Source organism: Aquarana catesbeiana, linkage group LG04 (genome assembly GCF_042186555.1).
Source record: "Aquarana catesbeiana isolate 2022-GZ linkage group LG04, ASM4218655v1, whole genome shotgun sequence".
Lineage (NCBI taxonomy): Eukaryota > Metazoa > Chordata > Amphibia > Anura > Ranidae > Aquarana > Aquarana catesbeiana.
This window is the reverse complement of record NC_133327.1, coordinates 309,982,670-310,005,928: the sequence shown is the minus strand read 5'-3', so window position 1 is coordinate 310,005,928 and position 23,259 is coordinate 309,982,670. Positions and strand designations below refer to the sequence as shown.

The 23,259-nt window shown below is 43.4% G+C and overlaps 1 protein-coding gene across 1 annotated transcript in view; it reads right to left on the bottom strand.

The window, feature by feature from the left end:
- Positions 1–23,259, bottom strand: part of DDX43 (DEAD-box helicase 43) — a 232,407-nt gene that overhangs the window by 63,429 nt on the left and 145,719 nt on the right. Inside the window, exon 10 of the mRNA XM_073626798.1 lies at positions 12,182–12,282. Coding sequence (XP_073482899.1) covers positions 12,182–12,282 — 101 coding nt within the window. The remainder of the gene's footprint in view (positions 1–12,181; positions 12,283–23,259) is intronic.

Below are 23,259 nucleotides of genomic sequence, written 5' to 3'. Positions count from 1 at the left end.
CTGTCCCCAAGTGGAAGAGGAGTCTAAGGAAGGTAACCACTGCTGATGGGAATAGGAGGAGGAGAACTGAATCTTATGAGGATTCCCCCACAGCAGGGGATCTCTGTTTAAAAAGGATAGAGCCCAGGATAGCCATGAGGTCCTATAGCAGTCCCAGCTGGTAACAAGGAAGAGTTCTCTGTACCAGAAAGTTGCACAAGGACTGCAAAGTGTTGAGAAATAGGAAGAGGGCGTATGAGGTTGACCAATTGCTACAGGGATGTAATTCAAATGCCAGAAGACTAGACAGAGCTCTTTGACTCTCATATGAAGCCTACTTCAAACATACACTGTATATTATTGTATTATAGTGCACTCTTGCAGGTAGTCCATTTATCCCAGTTTAGGTGTTGTTTTTATGTTTGTTGATAATAAAATTAACCCCTTGGAGCCAAGCCTACACAAATATGCAGCCCCACTGGACTGGGCTTTTTTTCCATGGGGCCACCTATATTTGCATATCTGTCTTTGTGCTGGGAGCATGCCACACAGTGTGCTCCCAGCACAGAGACTGGGATCTCACTGAGAGCTCCGTGCCCCATAACAACGATCAAGAGCCAGAACTCCCGATTTCGGGTCACCTGATCGCTGCAATAGCCTCTGATTGGCCATCATAGCCCGCCCCCATGTTTTCTCTCTTAGGGCTCATGCACACAGGACATTTTTACAGCTGCTGTTGGGGGCGTATGACTTTTTTTTTTGTAACTGCCTCTAAATGCCCCTCCATGTTCGCCTATGTGGCCATGCACACAAACTGTCAGAGGTATAAGCATTTAAGGGCAGTAGAAAAAAAAAAAAAAAGACAGTCTGTGCTCCCAGGAGCAAAAAAAACAAGCTGCTAAAATGAAAAATGCCCAAAAACCCTGCTAAACACTAACAAGCTGTTAGTCGTGTTTGGCAATTATATATTATAGGTTTGTTTTTACTGAAAAAAAAAAAAAAAAAAAAAGCCAAAAAACGCCACTCAAAAAAGCTGCTAACAGCGCGTTTTTAACAATGCTTTTTCCTGGCAGCAGTGCTGGCATTTTTAAAATGTCCTGTATGCATGAGCCCTGAATGGAGGAGAGAAATACATTGCATCTCTTTGAAGGGAGGAGAGGAAAAAAACTAAAGAAACAAAAAATAAAATAAACAATACCTACATCAAGGTTTGATCTAGGTCAGTGCCAGGGTTGGCGTTTGGGTCAAAGTTAGGGTCAGTATTTTCATATATCTGAACTGTACTATGGGTAGAAAAAAAACCCCAAAAAACATACACATATGTGGTATCTCTGCGCTTGTCAGGAGCAGGAGAATTTATTTTAGGTAGTTCTTTAGTGGAAGGTATGGTAGTAGCAAGGAATATATAGCTAAAAAAGATTTTTACTATTTTGGTACAGATTTCCTTTTATAAAAAAAAAAAAAAAAAAATCAGGAGATAGCCATTGCAATTTACCGCCAAATGAAAGCCCAATTTGTCCACGGTATAATCCACCTAGATGCACAAAGTAGTGGTGGTGATATGTACAATTTTACTAATACATGTCAAAGTTGTATTTAGGCAGGAACATTTGTTTTACCCTTAGGCGCAAAGGGGTTGCAAAACTCCATATCCTTTGCTTTTGGGAGGATTTTCTTTCCTTTTATTTTTGCTTTTTAAGACGCTTTTGGGTCTTATTCTTTTTTTGATACATATTCATTTTTATTATTTTTTTCATTGTTCAACTTCACTGTTTTTTTTTAGCAGCCATTTTTATCCTCTGTATGCCTAGGAGTTTTTTGGACATTATATATTCTTTTTGCATTTGCACATCAGCTTTTTCATGTTGTGTTATCCCAGTGTAAGGCTAAATGTTCACCTGATACCTATTTTTCTTAATTAAATGGCAGCCGATGCATTTATTTCCCCCCTTTTGAAGGAATGCAGAATGTTGGAACTCAGGACAGGGCCTGAGAGCAAAACCAGTAAGGTCATATCATGGCAAAACAGGGTAGTCTGGGTTCTGGGTTGTGCAACTAACCTCCTCAGGTAGAGGGGATTAGAAACTGGTAGCCTGAGAGAAATGAACTACCCCTGCGCTGTCTAAGCATAATCCGCAAAAGGGAAAAAAGCCATCTCATAAGGGGCAATGAATAGCGCCGACAAGGTCTCAAAACTTTTTTCCATGAACCAGAGACAAATTTGTCCTGCAAAAAGGGTGTCTGGAAAGCTGTTCCTACCTAGACAACAAAATGTCAGGGAAAAAAAAAAATAAAAGCATGAAGCACAGCCTTTAGGGCAGGGGGGTCTCAAACTGGCAGCCCTCCAGCTGTTGCAAAACTGCAAGTCCCATCATGCCTCTGCCTGTGGGAGTCATGCTTGTAACCGTCAGCCTTGCAATGCCTCATGGGACTTGTAGTTTAGCAACAGCTGGAGGGCCGCCAGTTTGAGACCCCTGCGAGAGTATGGAAGGCAGCAGCTGTCAGATATTAGATGACAGAATTTAGTTGTTTGGAGGCCTATAGCCACAAACAGAGGGATCCAACTGGTTATCCAGGGGTTAAGCAAAAAAATCCCAATATTTCAACACCATAGTAAATGAAAGTAGTCAATCACATCAGTAAGGGAAGGTCTAAATCAGGGATCCTCACACTATGGCCCTCCAGCTGTTGCGGAACTACACATCCCATGATGCATTGTAAAACTCTGACATTCACAGACATGGTTAGGCATGATGGGAACTGTAGTTCTTGAACAGCAGGAGGGCCATAGTTTGAAGACCCTTGGTCTAAATGGATAAGGGAACAGGAGGGGAAAAGAACATGCAAACTGCCTAACTAGATGGGAAGACGCCAATGGCATCATGGATCTGGATGCAAATGTTCAGCAAGTTTAACTATAATTCAGACAAATGGCTGTGTCAGAGGGGACCTCATGGGAAGCCAGACTACTAAAATAGTTCATACCACTGAATCATCAGCAATGTGGTATGTGAGCCTTCCAGGACAGGAGTTCTTGTGTAGGAGTTACTGAGCCCTGAATTCTTTTTCTGAGTAGGATAGGAGGCACTCCCAATATAATAATAAAGTGACAATGGGCTTAAAAAAAACCCTTGATCTTTCCTTAGTGAGTAGAGATGAACTAGAGTGAAAAGGAGAAGACCGCAAACAATAATTGCACATCTCCTGGAACAGGTTAAGAGAGAAGATGGCTGGGTAAGTGTTAGCAGACAACACCATTGCCTCCATAAGAGGGGGTCAAACCTTTAGTGTGAGGAAGGCTTTTAGCAGCTCTGGTAGGTCTATAAAGGTTTGCCAAGACCGGAAGGACCTGCAGTAGAAGATATTGTATGGATTTCTTCCATTTGCCCTAGGAAATACACAATGCAGAGTGAATTGGGAGGCTGGAAAAAAGGGCCTGAAACCGCCTCCCATCAGTAGCTGCCTTAACCACTTGCCGACCGTGCTATAGCAAGATGGCGGCTACAGTGAGGTCGGCCAGCTCTGGGAGGGCATCATATGACATCCTCCCGTGATTGCTCCCGCTGCGGCTCACTCAGATTGATGTGGCCTGCGGAAATAGCTGTATCTTTACCGTGTGATTAGCTGCGTCCAATCACAGCTGACGGTGTAAACACACTTGCTGGTTACAGCATTCCTTTGCTCATGCGCTGTCACAGCACGAGGAGAGGAGGGAGCCGGTAAATGGCTAGTGTGAATGAGGACATCGGCACTAATAATCGGGGCACTGATCATTGGTGTACTGATTAGTAGTGCAGCCCCAACAGTGCCGCCTCATCAGCGAAGGAGAAAAAAATTACCTGTTTGCAAAATTTTATAACTAAGAAAAATGTTTTTTGTTTTTCCCCCCAAATTTTTGGTCTTTGTTTAGCCAAAAAAAAAAAACAAAAAACCCAGTGGTGAATAAATATCACCAAAATAAAGCTCTATTTGTGTGAAAAGTACTGCATGACCGCGCAATTGTCATTCAAAATGCAACAGCACTGAAAGCTGAAAATTGGCCTGGACAGGAAGCGCGTAAAAGTGCCCAGTAGGCAAGTGGTTAATGTATTTATTGAAGGACTTGCAAAGGAAAAGCATGTACAAAAGACATCTTCCCCACTATGGATCAGTTACCGAGGTTTAAAGCCATAGGATTGTGCTCATATGCACAGAAAAGATCTAACAAATCAGGTTCTCCATGGCATCCACACAAAATATTAGCGTCAAGGTAACATTAACAGAGTAAAGATTTGGGTTGTATCTCATGAGCGTTCGTCATGAATTTCCCTGGTCCAGTTAGACATTTTTTGGGCAATCACTAAGGTTACACCGGTCGGCTGTAGGGCAAGGCCTGCTAGTGCAATAAAGGCTTTAAAAAAAAAAAAAAATCTCAAAATGCCTATCCATTGAATCTTTAAAGGAGGAGGTACCCTCAATAGAAATGGTAGATTCCGTATTTAGTGCAAGAATGGCCAGGTCCACAGAGGGGATGGAAATTTTTTGTTAAATTCTGTGTCCATGGGATACAAGGCTTTAAAATTGTCGAGGAGGGAGAATAAACCAGTTTAACCAGTCATTGTATAAGGGCCAACTTCCCTGAATCAGAGTAGGAAATGGCTTTCTACAGAAGTTCATCTTTTTAGAGCATTTTTGAGTACATGGGGCTGTGTAGCACTAGGCATATCTACAGCAAGAGCATGAGGAAGTTATTTCCTCAGTCAAGGAGCGACATCTTGAAGCACCTCTGGCAGAAAGCCTGCTTTTTATTGGAGGGTAGGATTATTAATACGAGTTTCAGACCGAAATCGAGTTTCTACCCCCACTGGAATAAGGGCAACTTTATACTTATATTTTATGAGGTTGTGATGGAGGAGTTCAGAAAGATCTGTGGTAACAAAAGTCAGAAATATAATAAGGGCCACGAAGGATGTTTGGAGGGTTCCCTGAACGGTCTGAGAAAGAATTCAGAAATCGTAATTAGAAAAGCAGATAGGGGTGGAGGCTTGGTCATACAAGATAAGGACCAATATTTAGAGGAAGCCTTTAGACTGATTGGTGATACAAGCACATACGAGAGACTTGTACGGGACCCTACTGGTAGCAACACCACCAAGCTTAAAGGGCTTCTAGTCAGGGCACTATTGAATCAGGTCCTGACTAAGAGTGAACATCAATTTCTATATTTAAAGCACCCAGTGGTCCCCTACTTTTACCACATTCCAAAAAGTATATAAGGACATGGAGAAACCCCCAGGTAGACCAATTATTGCAAGAATTGATAGCCTGACAAGTAATCTTGGTAGTTACATCGACCACTTTCTCCAGGGATTGGTTATAGGTTTACCGTCGTACATAAGGGACTAGGGCCATGCCCTGGAGATCCTTAGTGCATATGCTTGGGAGAAAGGATATAGATGGCTGTTGCTCTATGTAGCGTCCCTGTATACATCAATTCAGCACGAATTTGGCCTTAGAGCCATTGAATACTACTTGGCAGAAGCACATCTGTTCAATCCAGTGCAAGCCCATTTCATACATGAGTGTATTGAGTTTACCTTGATCCATAATTACTTCACATTTATGGACAGTTTTTATAGGCAGGTAAAGGGCACAGTCATGGGTGCTAGGTTTGCTCCCAGTTACGCCAATTTATTCATGGGATATTGGGAGCTCAATCACATTTGGGCTAACAACCCATTTGGGAGGAACCTAGTACTGTATTCACGATACATAGACAATGTCCTTATCATTTGGAATGGTACCAATGATGAACTGGAAGGATTTCTTGCACATTGTGCGGGGAACCCCTTTGGAATCTCATTCATGCATGTGGTAGATGAAAAGTCCCTAGTCTTCTTAGACTAATGCCCCGTACACATGGTCGGATTTTCAGATGAAAAATGTGCGATCGGAGCGTGTTGTCGGAAATTCCGACCGTGTGTGGGCTCCATCGGACTTTTTCCATCAGATTTTCCGACACACAAAGTTTGAGAGCAGGCTATAAAATTTTCCGACAATAAAATCCGTTGTCGGAAATTCCAATCGTGTGTACATGGACAAAGTGCCACGCATGCTCAGAATAAATTAAGAGACGAAAGCCATTGGCTGCTGCCCAGTTTATAGTCCCGATGTACGTGTTTTACGTCACCGCGTTTAGAACGATTGGATTTTCCGACAACTTTGTGCGACCGTGTGTATGCAAAACAAGTTTGAGCCAACATCCGTCGGAAAAAATCCATGGATTTTGTTGTCGGAATGTCCGATCGTGTGTACGGGGCATTAGAGTTACGAGTCGACGATACTGGAGTAATCTATTCAAGAACCTATTTTAAGCCGAATGCTGAAAATTCTTATCTCCATGCTTGCAGCCACCATCATCCTAGATTGATTAAGAACGTCCCCTTTGGTCAGTTCTGCAGACTCTGGCGAACCTGTACCCTGAAAAAAGGCTATAAAGAACAAAGTCTGATTCTTAAGAGCAAATCTGAAAAGGGGTATAAGGAGGAACATATAGAAGAAGCCTATCAAAAATACCTACAGTTGTATGGCAATGTTTGTGCAGGGGGAGAGAAAACGACAAAGCATGACAGAGTTGAACAACCACAAGTACGGTTTTGCACCAGATTCAATAATAAGGCTACCACAATACAAAAATCTTCAAAAAGAACTGGAAGATTCTTGAATTCGACCTGATCCTGAACACAAGTTTATCTTCACATCTGAATTTAGTCTTTAGGAGACCTAAGGGAGCAACATTGCCCCGAGCAGAGTGAAGACGACAAGGAATAGAGGGCCCAACAATCTCTGGACTACTATCTTTGACCAAAAAGGCAGCTATAGGTGTGGGAGTAGCAATTGGGGGAACTGCTCACATATGTGCCATAGAAAAAAGGATGTAGTTGGAGTCGATGGCAAGAGCTACAAGACAAAGCAGTTTATAAACTGCGGCACTCCATACGTCATATATGGCCTCCTGTGCCCCTGTGGCCTCATTTACATTGGTCAGATTTCACGGTCAATGAGGACAAGGATGAACGAACATAGAAGCAACATTTCGACAGAAAAAGACAAATACTCAGTATCAAGACATATATAGAGGCAACTAGGGGACACAAGACACAAGACACTGTCCGTCTAGGCTCTGAGGAAAAGGGTACGCCCTTGAAACACGTCAGCCATTTTGGGACATCGTCTGATCCCCTTAACATCAAGTCCGGTTTGCCGGTGTTCAGAGACGCAGTCTCACTAATTGACATGCTCCATATACATGCTCGTTTGTTAGTATAACTTTGTCTTTTATGCTTTCAATAAAGTTTTACTATCGTGCACTAGGTCGGTGCGCCCTCTCTCTTTCCCTTTTTTCCAGTTCTAAGAAAACTCACTGTTCTGAGGAGGGCCCCAAGATGTCAGGCATTGCTCTAAAGAGTTGGTCGCACCACGCGAGACTAAACACCCAAGCACAGGAGATTTTTACGTTGTTTTAGAAAGCTCGCTTTTCCCAGGTTTCGTGCCACAGTAAGTGTCAGGCTGTGATTTGGTAGAACAAACTTTAATCAGGGGAAGGTGAGATTTGCAGAGGTTAGCCTCCTCTGACTCCATTAGTGGCTACAGATTCTGGAATAAGTCAGGCATGGTGGCTGTGAATTCAGCCTGGTCCGATTGCATTTAGTGCAACTGTTAGGGAGCTAGAGTTTTGGGATTGGAGCAGTGTTAGACCTTGCTGTAGAGCAAGGGAACCACTAGTGACTTAAGAGAAAAAAAATGTTTCTTCTGGGTCTGTGGCATACTAACCACTGTCTATCCCATTGTTTTTTTTGGGAGTCGGGCAACAGTTGACTTGGCAAACTATCAGCTTGCACTTTTGGCAGAAAATATCAGCCAGAACTGCGCAGCTAAGAGTCTCATAAGAACTAGCCGCAAGGGAACACAGAAAAAAATAAAGTCTCCAGAAAAACAGAACACACACAAGTGCACAGAAATGCAGAAAGACCACTTTAGTCCTAATGCACTCTGAGCATTAAGCTCCAATGCACGTATATACTGAACTTATGCCTGGAATGCCCAGACATTGCTTGCATTCTGGGCATCTGTCCCTGCCTATATACTGCTCTAAACATACATATCACTAGGTGCAGTAGGTTTAGAGCAGCTGTCAGACTCTTGAGTTTGAAAGGCTCAAGCAGTGGGGCTTGATGGTGCACCTGTGTTCAGCAAAGTGTGCATAAGGCGTTCGAACAATGCCTTATGAAACCCGTACATCTTTTTTCCATTTGTGGTGGTGAGTTTTCGATGGATTATGCATCCCTAATCTTCCCCATGGAAGGTGCAGTTTCCAGCAAGTGCACCAAAAATGCAACAAGCAGGATTTAAAATAATGGTGCATTAAAAAGCTCTGAAGAGGACAAGTAACCTGGTGACCTGTATTGTTATTTAGAGCGCAAATCACTCAAACACTTGGTGCCAACTGTAATGTTTCAGCAACACTGACAGCCTGGCCTGAGATTCGTCAAGCTTAAAAACTCTTCTGCAATGCTATGACTGCGTAATTCAGTAATGAATTTTGATTAGCTAAACATTTAGATCTGTACAATTAGATATTTTGGATCTGAACAAATCTTTTTTTTTTTTAAAAAAAGGTTTAAATACGGTTTAAGTGGTGCTGTGTTCCACAGCATTAAGGCCATCTTGCCGACTGCTGTCACAAGTAAATAGAGTTAGGCTGAATGCTTTTCCACCATTCAGGAAAGGTCTTGTATTTTTTATCAATGAACACCAGGCTCCCTCTGATGGCAGAGGTACAAATTGTGCGGTTATCGTCCGGCTTCTCCACCTCGGCCAATCAGATTTGTACTCTCTTAATAAAAATAGAAAGCTTCTCCTGAATGACAGAAAAGCATTCAACCATACTATCTAGTTCCCATACTGCTGTGGAACACAGCATCGCTTACTGTTATGCAGCTGATGCTACCATAGTATATTACAGCACACAGCTCTGTAATTGAATAGTTCTCGCCTGGGCAGCTTGGCATTGTAAACCTGGAATTCTACTTTAAAGCTAAACTCCAAGCAGATATACACTACCGTTCAAAAGTTTGGGGTCACCCAAACAATTTTGTGTTTTCCATGAAAAGTCACACTTATTCACCACCATACGTTGTGAAATGAATAGAAAATAGAGTCAAGACATTGACAAGGTTAGAAATAATGATTTGTATTTGAAATAACATTGTTTTTACATCAAACTTTGCTTTCATCAAAGAATCCTCCTTTTGCAGCAATTACAGCATTGCACACCTTTGGCATTCTAGCTGTTAATTTATTGAGGTAAGCTGGAGAAATTGCACCCCACGCTTCTAGAAGCAGCTCCCACAAGTTGGATTGGTTGGATGGGCACTTCTGGCGTACCATACGGTCAAGCTGCTCCCACAACAGCTCAATGGGGTTCAGATCTGGTGACTGTGCTGGCCACTCCATTACCGATAGAATACCAGCTGCCTGCTTCTGCTGTAAATAGTTCTTGCACAATTTGGAGGTGTGTTTAGGGTCATTGTCCTGTTGTAGGATGAAATTGGCTCCAATCAAGCGCTGTCCACTGGGTATGGCATGGCGTTGCAAAATGGAGTGATAGCCTTCCTTATTCAGAATCCCTTTTACCCTGTACAAAGCTCCCACCTTACCAGCACCAAAGCAACCCCAGACCATCACATTACCTCCACCATGCTTAACAGATGGCGTCAGGCATTCTTCCAGCATCTTTTCATTTGTTCTGCGTCTCACAAACGTTCTTCTTTGTGATCCAAACACCTCAAACTTGGATTCATCCGTCCACAACACTTTTTTCCAGTCTTCCTCTGTCCAATGTCTGTGTTCTTTTGCCCATCTTAATCTTTTTCTTTTATTGGCCAGTCTCAGATATGGCTTTTTCTTTGCCACTCTGCCCTGAAGCCCAAAATCCCGCAGCCGCCTCTTCACTGTAGATGTTGACACTGGTGTTTTGCGGGTACTATTTAATGAAGATGCCAGTTGGGGACCTGTGAGGCGTCTGTTTCTCAAACTAGAGACTCTAATGTGCTTATCTTCTTGCTTAGTTGTGCAACGCGGCCTCCCACTTCTTTTTCTACTCTGGTTAGAGCCTGTTTGTGCTGTCCTCTGAAGGGAGTAGTACACACCGTTGTAGGAAATCTTCAATTTCTTTGCAATTTCTCGCATGGAATAGCCTTCATTTCTAAGAACAAGAATAGACTGTCGAGTTTCAGATGAAAGTTCTCTTTTTCTGGCCATTTTGAGCGTTTAATTGACCCCACAAATGTGATGCTCCAGAAACTCAATCTGCTCACAGGAAGGTCAGTTTTGTAGCTTCTGGAAGGAGCTAGACTGTTTTTAGATGTGTGAACATGATTGCACAAGGGTTTGCTAATCATCAATTAGCCTTCTGAGCCAATGAGCAAACACATTGTACCATTAGAACACTGGAGTGATAGTTGCTGGAAATGGGCCTCTATACACCTATGTAGATATTGCACCAAAAACTAGACATTTGCAGTTAGAATAGTCATTTACCACATTAGCAATGTATAGAGTATATTTGTTTAAAGTTAGGACTAGTTTAAAGTTAGCTTCATTTAAAAGTACAGTGCTTTTCCTTCAAAAATAAGGACATTTCAATGTGACCCCAAACTTTTGCACGGTAGTGTACACTAATCAGCCATAACATTATGACCACTGGCAGGTAAAGTGAATAACATTGATTATCTTGTTATAATGGCACCTAAAAGTGAGTGGGAAATATTAGCCACCAAGTGAACACACGTCCTGGATGTTGATGTATTGAAAGCAGAAAATTTGGGCAAGCATAAAGATTTGAGTGACTTGACGAGGGACAAATTGAATTAGCTAGACGACTGGGTTATAGCAACTGTAAAACTGCAGATCTTTTCTAGGATATTCCCGGTCTGCAGTGATCAGGACCTACCAAAAGTGGTCCAAGGAAGCTAATCTCAGCGAACAGGTCATGGGTAGCCAAGGCTCATTGATGCACATGGGACTGGACCATGTGGTCCAATCCAATAGAAGAGATACTGCAGCTCAAATTGCTGAAAAAGCAAATGCGGGTTCCAGTAGAAAACTGTCAGAACATCAAGGTGCATCACAGTTTGTTGTGTATGGGGCTGTGTAACCTGTCAGGATGCCTATGCTGACCCAAAGCCACAGCCAAAATCACCTACAATGGGCACGTAAACAGCAGAACTGGATCACACAGCAATGAAAGAAGGTGGCATGATCAAGTGCGTATGCCTTGCTTACCTGGGAAAGAGATGGCACCAGGATGCACTATGGGAAGAGGCAGTGAGATGCTTTGGGCCATGAACAGGTAAGGCCTGTTTTGGAAGCAAACGTGGGTGCTACTCAATATTAGGTGGGTGGTCAATGTTATGGCCAATCTGTGTATAATACACAATTAATGAAGTGCTGTAATCACAAATACAAATAAAACGCAAGCACTCCAAGTACCTGAATTTGACCTGGTATCAGCCTACTGCAGTCCTTACACAGCAGAGCATAAACTGGCAGAGGGAAAAGCAGCACGAGTGTAAGAGATTAGCTCATCAGTCTACTGCTTATAATCAAGGGGGGGGGGGTTTGGGACTTTAAATGAAGCACATTATATGTACCTCCATCCCGGGTAAGAGTACGTAAACAGAAAGAGGGAAAGTGGGACTTTAAATGAGGCAATTGACATGTGGAGGTAGCTTTTCCTTTCACTGCCCCTCTCAGGCTGTTGGAGGGACAATACCTTTATTGCATAAGTTCAGCATACAGAAATCTCATCCCCTTCCTTGTCAGACAAGGTTGTGCTTTGGGGCAGAGCTGCGCAATTCTCTGAACTGAGCAGACTGAAACCTGTTTTGGCAAGTAAAACAGCTTCTTGATTTACCAGTTTGAATGAAGTTGACTGTGTGGCAAGCATCCACGGCATCACAAGTGTTTGCGAATGCCAAACTGTTTCTTCTCTTCTCAGTACTAATGTGATCGACAAATCCTGAAAAAGCCACCTCTTTGTGATAACCCATCTCTATAGTACAAGCTAGTGTAAAGATTTAATATACAGTACTATATGCATAAACCCCATGGCACACATCCAGGGATGCCAAACCGTAATAGTTATTGAAACACAATTTACCTGGTCATTACAGTTTGTCTGTCGGGTCGAATGTCAATCAGTATCTTCATAATCTGGGGTTCAAACCCCATATCTAGCATCCTGTCAGCTTCATCCAAAACCTGTTTATACAGACATAGTTACCGTTTTTGTATTAGACAGACATCAAGGAACCACAATTAAATTGCGAACCCTATAAACAGAAACTATGTTAGGAACCAAAGAGAGGTCATAAAACAAGGAATCTATGTACTTAAAAGGGGTTGTAAACCCTAGTGTTTTTTTCACCTTAATGCATGCATCCTGTGCATTAAGGTGAAAAAACTTCTGACAGTGACCGCTGCCGCCCCCCCCCCCCCCATATTTTACTCACCTCAGCCTGTTTGGCCGTACCTCTCTGCCTGGGTTTCTCGGCTCTTGATTGGATAGATTGATAGCAGCGCAGCCCGCTGCTGTCAAACAAATCCAATGACACAGGCGCCGGGGGTGGGGCCGAGTCCTGCATTCTGCGTCTATGGCTGCAAATGCTGGACTCGGGAGCGCGCCCGCACCCCAGGAGATAGCTTCTCCTAGGGGGTTATACGATGTGGGGAGGAGCCAATAAGCGCTGCCGGGGGACCCCAGAAGAGGCTGTTCGGGCCACACTGTGCAAAACGAACTGCACAGTGGAGGCAAGTATGATATGTTTGTTATTAAAAAAAAAAAAAAAAAAAAAAAAAAAAAAAAACGAGCCTTTACAATCCCTTTAAACAGCTCAAACCTTAAGCCGATTGTAAAGACAGAAGGTTTTTTACCCTAATGCATTCTATGTATTAAGATAAAAAAAACTGTGTGCAGCAGCTCCCCTCAGACCTAATACTTACCTGAGCCCCATCTCTATGCAGCAATGTCCACAATTGCTTTGGCCCTCCGGGACTCTCCCTCCTAATTGGCTGACGTACAACAGCGGCACCACTGGTTCCCGCTGCTGTAAAAGACAGACAGTTAGAGCCCTTTCACACTGACAGCACGGGGGCATCGGCGGTAAAAGCCGTAGTTTTATAGGCGCTCATCGGCCACTAGCGGTGCGCTCTTAAACCCCGCTAGCGGCCGAAAAAAGGGTTAAAAGCGCCCTCAAGGCGCCACTGCCCATTGATCTCAATGGGCAGGGGCGCTTTAGGAGCGGTGTATACACCGCTCCTAAAGCTACTCAAAGAAGCTGCTTGAAGGACTTTTTTTGACGTCCTGCCAGTGGGAGTTTTCACACTGGGATCACAGATGAGGCATTTTCAGGCGTTATTTTTAGCGCTAAAGCGCCCAAAAACGCCTCCAGTGTGAAAGAGGTCTTAGACAAATCAGGAGAGAGGGGGGCAGGGTTGAACCGGGGCTACGTGTCTGAATGGACACACGGAGCTGCGGCTCGACTCAGGTGCCCCCATAGCAAGCCGCTTGCTGTGGGGGCACTCTACAGAAGGGAGGGGCCAGGAGAGCGAAAGAGACCCAAGAGGAGGATCTGGGCTGCTCTGTGCAAAACCACTGCACAAAGCAGCAGGTAAGTAGAACATGTTTTTTTTTCCTATAAAAATAATAAAGACTTTACAATCACTAACCACCTCCCTACCAGCCACTTTATATACGTCCTGGTAGGGAAGTGGTTGTACTGGAATCATGGTTGAGGCTACAACCATGATCCCGGTGTTATTTTTTTTTTTTTTTTTTTACAGCTGGTGATTGTTTTTTATGTAAAAAGTATTCCCGAGCGCCTGGGCAGCCGCTGGAATATTTTTACATGTGGCGGAAGGGGTCCCACCACTGCCATTACCGGGCTCTCCCGAGCGATCAGGAAGCCCAGGAGTGATGCAACCAGTGACATTCACGTCTGGCCTCACAGTGAAAGGAACTGAAGCCGTTCCTCCCACTGTGTGATGTCCGAACTGGCGAGCATCGACTAGGTCATCATTTCCGGCTCTTTGTTTACTGGCCACATAGTGAAGCAGCTGATTGGACTGATCTGTGTCTGATCGGCTGCATTGGAGCCTAAAGGAGAGATGGGGGTCCAATAGACCCCCCATCTCTTCATAAAGAGTACCTGTAATTGCTAGTGCCGTCAAAAGGGATGTTTACATTCCTTTTGACAGCAATAAAAGTGATCAAAATTTTAAATAAATAAAAAAAAACACACACAAACACTGTAGAAATAAATAAAATAAGTAATAATAATAATAATTAAAAAAATGTTTAAAAGCGCCCCCTGTCGCCCCGTGCTCACACACAGTGGCGAACGTACACGTCCGTCCCGCATGCATATGTAAACCGTGATCGCACCACACGTGAGGTATCACTGCGATCGTCAGAGCGAGATCAATAATTCTAGTATCAGATCTCCACTCCACATTTAAAGTACAATAGTTTGTCGTCATTCCATGAACGCACCCAATTTTAAAGCGTGACATGTTAGATATCTATTTAAGCGGCATAACATCTTTAACAACTTCAGCCCTGGAAGATTTTACCTCCTTCTTGACCAAAGCACTTTTTACAATTTGGCACTGCGTCGCTTTAAGTGACAATTGCGCAGTTGTGCGACGTTGCTCCCAAACAATTTGCGTCCTTTTTCTCCCACAAATATAGCTTTCTTTTGGTGGCATTTGATCACCTCTGCGGTTTTTATTTTTAAAATAAAAATAACAAAGAGCGACAATTTTGGAAAAAAAAAAACAAAACACAACATTTTTTAATTTTTGCTGTAATAAATATCCCCAAAAATTTTTTCAAAAAACTAATTTCATCATCAGTTTAGGCAAATATATATTCTACATAATTTTGGTAAAAAAAAAAAAAATCAAAATAAGCGTATATTGATTGGTTTGCGCAAAAGTTATAGTGTCTACAAACTATGGGAAAGCTTTATGGCATTTTTATTTATTTTTTACTAGTAATGGCGGTGATTTGCGATTTTTAGCGGTACTGCGACAGACAGATCGGAGACTTTTGACACTTTTTTGGGATCATTGGCATTTATACAGCGATCAGTGCTATAAAAATGCACTGAATACTGTGTAAATGTCACTGGCAGGGAAGGGGTTAACACTAGGGGCGATCAAAGGGTTAATTGTGTGTTCCCTCAGTGTGTTCTAACTGTGTGGGGATGGGAATGACTAGGAGAGGAGACATATCGTTTTTCCTACTTAGTAGGAACAAACGATATGGTTCCTCTTCCCTGACAGCACAGGGATTTGTGTGTTTACACACACAAATCCTTGTGCGCGCAATTGCGCGTAGCCGGTGGCCACGCGCATCGTGTCCCCCGTCGTGCAGCAGGCACGCCTCTGGTGGCACACGTCCTCTGGTGGCCGAAAAAGAAAAGGACGTACCAGTACAGGATTTCGCCCAGGGGAGCCATTCTGCTGCAGTATATCTGCGAGAGTCGGTCAGGAACCGGTTAACGTTATACAAAAAAACTTTAAATTTTTTTTTTTTAAATTAATTTACCGCTTCCGGACTGCCCACCATATATATATACACTACGGCAGGGCGGCCTGACTGCGGAATATCACATACCCGTACGTGATTTTGTGCACGTAGTGTAGGGAGCACGCGCCGCCAGAGTGCCACTCCCACTGCGATTGGACACAGTGGGAGCCAAATCAGCGAATCCGGCGGCCGCGGCAACCCGCCGATCATTCTGTGTACAGACGGATCAAGGCAAGTAAACAAGGCAAACCGCTGATCTGTCAGGGAGCAAAGGAGAGATCTTGTGTCAGCTAAGCTGAAACACAATCTCTCTACTCCTCCAGTGTATCTGTCCCTCACACAGTTAGAAGGAACCTCCCAGGCACACACTTAACCCCTTCCCTGCCAGTGTCATTTATACAGTGATCAGTGCATTTTTTAGCACTGATCACTGTATTAGTGTCACTGGTGTCCAATTTGTCCGCCAAAATGTCGCAGTCCCGCTAAAAATCGCTGATCACCGCCAATACTAGTATAAACAAAAAATGGAGTCCCTAAATATATCTCACTGTTTTTGGATGCTCTAACTTTTGCGCAAACCAATCAATATACGCTTATTGGGATTTTTTTTTACCAAAAATATGTAGCAGAATGCATATGGGCCTAAATTGATAAAGAAATTCGATTTTTTGAACATTTTTATTGGGAATGTTGTATAGCAGAAAGTAAAAAATATTGCTTTTTATTCAAAATTGGTCAGAATTGGCCCAGTATATAGGTAGTTAAATAATATCGCCTTTTTATATTTTACTAGTTTCAGGCCAAAATAAAAACTAAGGAAAAATTGGGTTTTTGGCTTACCTATAAAATCCATTTTTGGAAATGCATCACAGGACACAGAGCACTCCTTACGAACAGCTTTAGCACTCCTTACGAACAAGGTTATGCGACGCCTACAGGTGATTGGATAATGGCAAAAAAACAGACAGGAAGTCCTCTCCTAGGCATAACCCCTCCTGTAGGAAGGGCTTCAGTTTTCCAGCAAGCCACAGATCATAATACAGAGGGGAAGGATCTCTGTGTCTCGTGATGCACTTAATAGATTTTACAGGTACAGTGCATCCAGAAAGTATTCACAGCGCTTCACTTTTTCCAAATTTTGTTATGTTACAGCCTTATTCCAAAATGGATTAAATTAAATTATTTTCCTCAAAATTCTACAAACAATACCTCATAATGATAATTTGAAAGAAGTTTGTTTGAAATTTTTGCAAATTTACAAAAAAAAAAAAAATCACACATACATATGTATTTACAGCCTTTGCCATGACACTCAATATTGAGCTCAGGTGCATCCTGTTTCCACTGATCATCCTTGAGATGTTTCTACAACTAGATTGTAGTCCACCTGCGGTAAATTCAGTTTGACGTGATTTGGAAAGGCACACACACCTGTCTATATAAGGTCCCACAGTTAACAGTGCATGTCAGAGCACAAACCAAACCATGAAGGCCAAGGAATTGGCTGTAGACCTCAGAAACAGGATTTTATCAAGGAACAGATCTGGGGAAGGGCTCTTCCTAGAGCAGGAAGTCCAGCAAAACTGAGCGATCAGGGGAGAAGGGGCCTTAGTCCGGGAGGTGACCAAGAACCCAATGATCACTCTGATAGCGCTCAAGCATTTCTCTGTAGAGAGAGGAAAACCTTCCAGAAGAACCACCATCTCTGCAGCACTCCACTAATCAGGCCTGTATGGTAGCGGAAGCGCAATTCAAAAAAGTTATCAAATTGATTTGCATTTTAACCGCTTCACAACCAGCCCGCCGCAGTTATACTGCAGCAGGCTGGCTTCCCTGGGTGAGCCGTCGTAACTATACGTTGGCTCGCTTTCAGACTGCTGTTAGTATGAACAAGAGATCGGTCTCCTCTCCCCTAAGTATGAACAACGATCGGTCTCCTCACCCAGGCAGTCCCATCCCCCCACAGTTATGCCCTTTATCGCCCCCTACTGTTAACCCCTTCCTTGCCAGTGTCATTTATACAGTAATCAATGCATTTTTATAGCACTGATCGCTGTAAAAATGTCAATGGTCCCAAAAGAGTGTCAAAAGTGTCCGATCTGTCCCCCACAATGTCGCAGACCCAATAAAAATCGCAGATCACCGCCATTACTAGTAAAAAAATTTTTTAGAAAATAAATATAGCCCCTATTTTGTAGACACTATAACGTTTGCGCAAACCAATCAATATATACTTATTGCAATTTTTTTACCAAAAACATGTAGAAGTATATATATTGGCCTAAACTGAGGAAGAAATTTGTTTGTTTTTTAAAATATTTTTTGGGGATATTATAGCAAAAAGTAAAAAATATTGTTTTTTTTTTTCAAAATTGGCACTTTTTTTGTTTATAGAGCAAAAAATTTAAAATAAATAAATAAAAATCGCAGAGGGGATCAATTACAACCAAAAGAAAGCTCTATTTGTGGGGGAAAAAAGGCACATTAATTTTGTTAATACGCCCACGCAATTTTCAGTTAAAACAACGTAGTGCCGAATCGCAATAAATGGCCTGGTCATTAAGGGGGGCAAATCTTCTGGGGCTGAAGTGGTTAAATGAGTGAAATAAGTATTTGACCCCTTCGCAAAACAGGACTTATGCTGGCCATACATGATGCAAAAAAATCTGCCAAACCCATTTTCGAAAAACGAACTTTCAGCCATGAGAGCAAACGAGTGCCATCATGTAATGTCTGAAATCGTACAGTGGACATAAATCAATTTTTTGTTCGTTTTTTTAACTATACCTAGTGAAAACAAACAGTTTGGACCGGAAACACATTAACCTTTTAATTTATTGTTCGTTCGGCAGAAAATTTCCAAACTTGTCCTTTGTTTTTTCGGCTCAAAAACGTCCCAACGGTTATTGATTTTGTGACCATTAACTGGCTGAAAAAACAACAAACTGTCTAAATGACCAAATTTTGGAAGATTTTTGGTATATAGTGTATGGCCAGCATTAGTACTTGGTGGTAAAACCCTTGTTGGCAATCACAGAGGTCACACATTTCTTGTAGTTGGCCACTAGGTTTGCACACATCTCAGGAGGGATTTTGTTCCACTCCTCTTTGTAGATCCTCTCCAAGAAATTAGGGTTTCGAGGCTGACGTTTGTTAACTCGAACCTCCAGCTCCCTCCACATATTTTCTATGGGATTGAGGTCTTGGGACTGACTAGGCCACTCCAGGACCTTAATGTGCTTCTTGAGCCACTCTTTTGTTGCCTTGGCCATGTGTTTTGGGTCATTGCCATGTCCTGGCTGAGGGAAGCAGGTTCTCACCAAAGATTTGGCAGTACATGGCCCCATCCATCGTCCCTTTGATGCAGTGAAGTTGTCCTGTCCCCTTAGCAGAAAAGTACCCCCAAAGCATAAGGTTTCCACCTCCATGTTTGACGGTGGAGATGGTGTTCTTGGGGTCATAGGCAGCATTCCTCCTCCTCCAAACACGGCGAGTTGCGTTGACGCCAAAGAGTTTGATTTTGGTCATATCTGACTACAACACTTTCACCCAGTTCTCCTCTGAAAAATTCAGATGTACATTAGCAAACTTCAGACGGGTCTGTACATGTGCTTTCTTGAGCAGGGGGACCTTGCTGGTGCTGCGGGATTTCAGTCCTTCACAGCGTAGTGTGTTACCAATTGTTTTCTTGGTGACTATGGTCCCAGCTGCCTTGAGATCATTGACAAGATTCTCCCGTGTAGTTCTGGGCTGATTCCTCACTGTTCTCATGATCATTGAAACTCCGCGAGGTGAGACCTCGCATGGAGCTCCAGTCCGTGGGAGATTGACAGTTATTTTGTGTTTCTTCCATTTGTGAATACTTGCACAAACAGTTATCACCCTCTCACCAAGCTGCTTGGCAATGGTCTTGTAGCCCATTCCAGCCTTGTGTAGGTCTACAATCTTGTCCCTCACATCCTTGGACAGCTCTCTGGTCTTGGCCATGGTGGAGAGAATCTGATTGTTTCTGTGGACAGGTGTCTTTTATATACAGGTAACGAGCTGCGATAAGGAGCACTCCCTTTAAGAGTGCTCCTAATCTCAGCTCGTTACCTGTATATAAAAAAAAAAAAAAAAAAAAAAAAAAAAAAAAAAAGACACCTGGGAGCCAGAAATCTTGCTGATTGATAGGGGATCAAATACTGATTTCACTCATTATCCCCTTCCCGCCGACCGAACGCACATATGCGTCCTCGGCTTTCCGGGGTTATACCGGGATGATGCCCGCAGCTGCAGGCATCATCCCGGTACCGTTGTTTTCAGCGGGCGATCGGCTACCCGAGTATAACAACCGATGCGGCTCTTTTAGACCCCCCATCCCTCCATAAAGAGTACCTGTCACCACATATTACTGTCACAAGGGATGTTTACATTGCTTGTGACAGCAATAAAAGTAAAAAAAAAAAAAAAAAAATTTTTAAACACAATTTATAAAAGTACAAAAATAAATAAAATAAATAAATAATAAAAAAAAAAATTTTTAAAGCGCCCCCGTCACCGCGAGCTCGCGCAGCGAAGAAAACGCATACGGAAGTCGCGCCCGCATATGTAAACGGTGTTCAAACCACACATGTGAGGTATCGCCGCGATCGTCAGAGCGAGAGCAATAATTCTAGCCCTAGACCTCCTCTGTAGCTCAAACCTGGTAACCGTAACAAAATTTTTAAAGCGTCGCCTATGGAAATTCATAGGTACCGTAGTTCGTCGCTATTCCACGAGTGCGTGCAATTATAAAGGGTGACATGTTTGGTATCTATTTACTTGGCGTAACATCATCTTTCACATTATACAAAAAAATTGGGGTAACTTTACTGTTTGGATTTTTTAAAATTCATGAAAGTGTCACTTTTCCAAAAATTTGCGTTTAAAACACCGCTGCACAAATACCGTGTGATAAAAAATATTGCAACAATCGCCATTTTATTCTCTAGACTCTCTTCTAAAAAAATATGTATAATGTTTGGGGGTTCTAAGTAATTTTCTAGCAAAAAATATGGATTTTAACTTGTAAGCACCAAATTTCAAAAATAGGCTTAGTCATGAAAGGGTTAAAATGGAAATCAATTTATAACTTTTTTTAAATACATTTTTCTGGATATTTTTGTTGTTATTCTGTCTCTCGCTGTTAAAATTAACCTACCATAAAAATTAGAGACTGATCATTTCTTTGTCAGTGGGCAAACGTACAAAATAGGCAGGGGATCAAATACTTTTTTCCCTCACTGTAGACTAACCAGCCTGTGTTCAGTATAATTAAGATAAAACACATGGACATGAATATGGTTCCTTTCACATGGGCTTTCTGTCTGTCTGTTTTTCATCCATCTGTTGACAAATGAAACAGACAGCAATGCACTCCTATGGGCAAACAGATGTAAACGAATGATCAGATCTGTTGTTTATGTTTTGTTTTTTTAAAAAAACGGAACAAATATCTATTGCCGGGAGTGTCCCTAAACGAATGATAAAGGACAAATGGTCAGTTTTTGCATTGGTTGTTAGAAGCCAACACAGGCTGGCAACCTAACAACCAGTGACTAAAAGATTAAAAAAAAAACAAAAAAAAAACACAACAACAAAATGTCAGACTAAATGCAGTTACAAGCAGGGCCGCTGATAGAAATCATGGGGCCCCGTACAGCCTACCTGAGGGGGCCCCCCCTTCAGCTCCACCCCTGGTCCCTCCCCAGACCCTGCCTTGAAACAAAGTGCAGGTTTGTCTACAAGTGATAGGCATGTGTGGCACTGTCTGCAGCACATTATGGCATTGGCAGCACGGATGGCACTGTCTGCAGCACATTAGGGCATTGTCAGCACTGTCTGCAGCACATTATGGCATTGACGGCATGGGTGGCACTGTCTCTGCAGGCAGCATATGCGTTATGGGCTCTAATGCATGTGCTACCTGCAGACAGTGCCACCCATGCTGCCAATGCCATATTGTGCTGCAGACAGTGTCACTCATGCAATGCCACCAATGCCGTAATGTGATGCAGACAGTGCCACCCATGACGCTAATGCCATAACGCATGTGCTACCTGCTGACAGCGTCACCCATGCCGCCAATGCCATATTGTGCTGCAGACAGTGCCACCCATTCTGCCAATGCCATATTCTGCTGCAGACAGTGCCACCCATGCCATAATGTATAGATGCTGCTGCAGAAGTAGTAGATCTTGAATTCTCTCTCCCCCCCCCCCCCCAAGCAAGCACACACCTGTGTAATTTTTAGCCGGGCCCCACTTCTACCCTGATCCTGCTGCTGCCAGGACTGGAGTGTCCACAAACGATTCCAATCAGATGCAATGTCGATGATGCCAGCTGCTTTTTTTTTTTTTTTCCTTCTGCTGCCGCCGCTCGCTGCACTGATACTTCTCTCACAGGAGGGAGAGGAATCACTCCGCGGCGCCAGGGGGACGGCACTGTAGAGGAAGCGCTGGCTGGGATTTGAGCCAGCATGAAGAGTGGGCTCGGAAGAGGCATTCTTCCGCGCCCGAAATAGAGGAAATAGTCCCTCCCCTGCCGCCACCTAGTCTGCAGATAGCTATCTGCACAAAAAAAAAAAAAAAAACGCAAAAAATAACCGCCGTGGGTTGCATGGTGGTTCAGTCGGACAGACTCTGATTGCCCATGACTGGAGGATTTTTTTTTTTGCATAAATTATTTATTTGTTCCGCTTGCCCGGGCCCCCCTGCTGGTCAGGCCCGGTACAACAGGGCCAGTTGTAATGGCCTATCAGCGGCCCTGGTTACAAGGGGCAGTGTGTACAGCAGATGAGGTTGGGGAAGGGGGCAGTGTGCGCAAAGAGAAGCAGTGTTTACAGTAAGGGAGCAGTGTGTACATACAGGCTTCCTCACTTGCAACGTCAATGCCGGTGTTCTGCTGAGAAAGTTCCGCTCGGCGGATAAGGACCCCCCTCTACTGCGCAGGCGCTGCGCCTGCGCAGTAGGATCTGGCGGTAATAGCCGAAGATGAATAGGGGAAAATCAGCTGTACAGGGCGCCTGTAAGAGGGCACCTCGCGGGCTAGCTTCGCTCGCCACGCTTCGGGCACGACCTCGCTTCGCTTGGCTCTTTTTTTATTCCCCCTCTAGGTCCACTTGGATGGTGGGGAAGGAACCTGGACCCAGGGCGCAGGCGCCATGTACAGCTGATTGTAGATTTTGTGCTTCGGCTATCTCCGACGGCTGATAATAGTTCGTATTGCGCAGGCACTGCGCCTGCGCAGTACAGGGGGGACGACTTATCCGCCGAGGGAACTATCTCGGCAAGACACCGGCTCTGAATGCAATTGCTGACTCCATTGCTTACTTCCGTGCCTGAGAAGGAACGGTCATTTGGCCCCACCACTGCAGTAGATAAAGGGGCAGGGCCACCCAGTGAGCCCAACAGTGGGCTTTAGCCCACTTTCAACTGATTCTGGGTCAAAGGAGAGCAAGAGCACTCCTGCCACCTACAAGAGAAGTAGGGCCAAAAAAGCCTTAGCCATCCTTCTCTTTAAGGCCTAGTTCACGCCTATGCATTTTTTAGTGCATTTTCAGGTTTTGCAGAAACACACTACAGTACATTTAACATGGTTTCCTATGGATGTAGTTCACATCTATG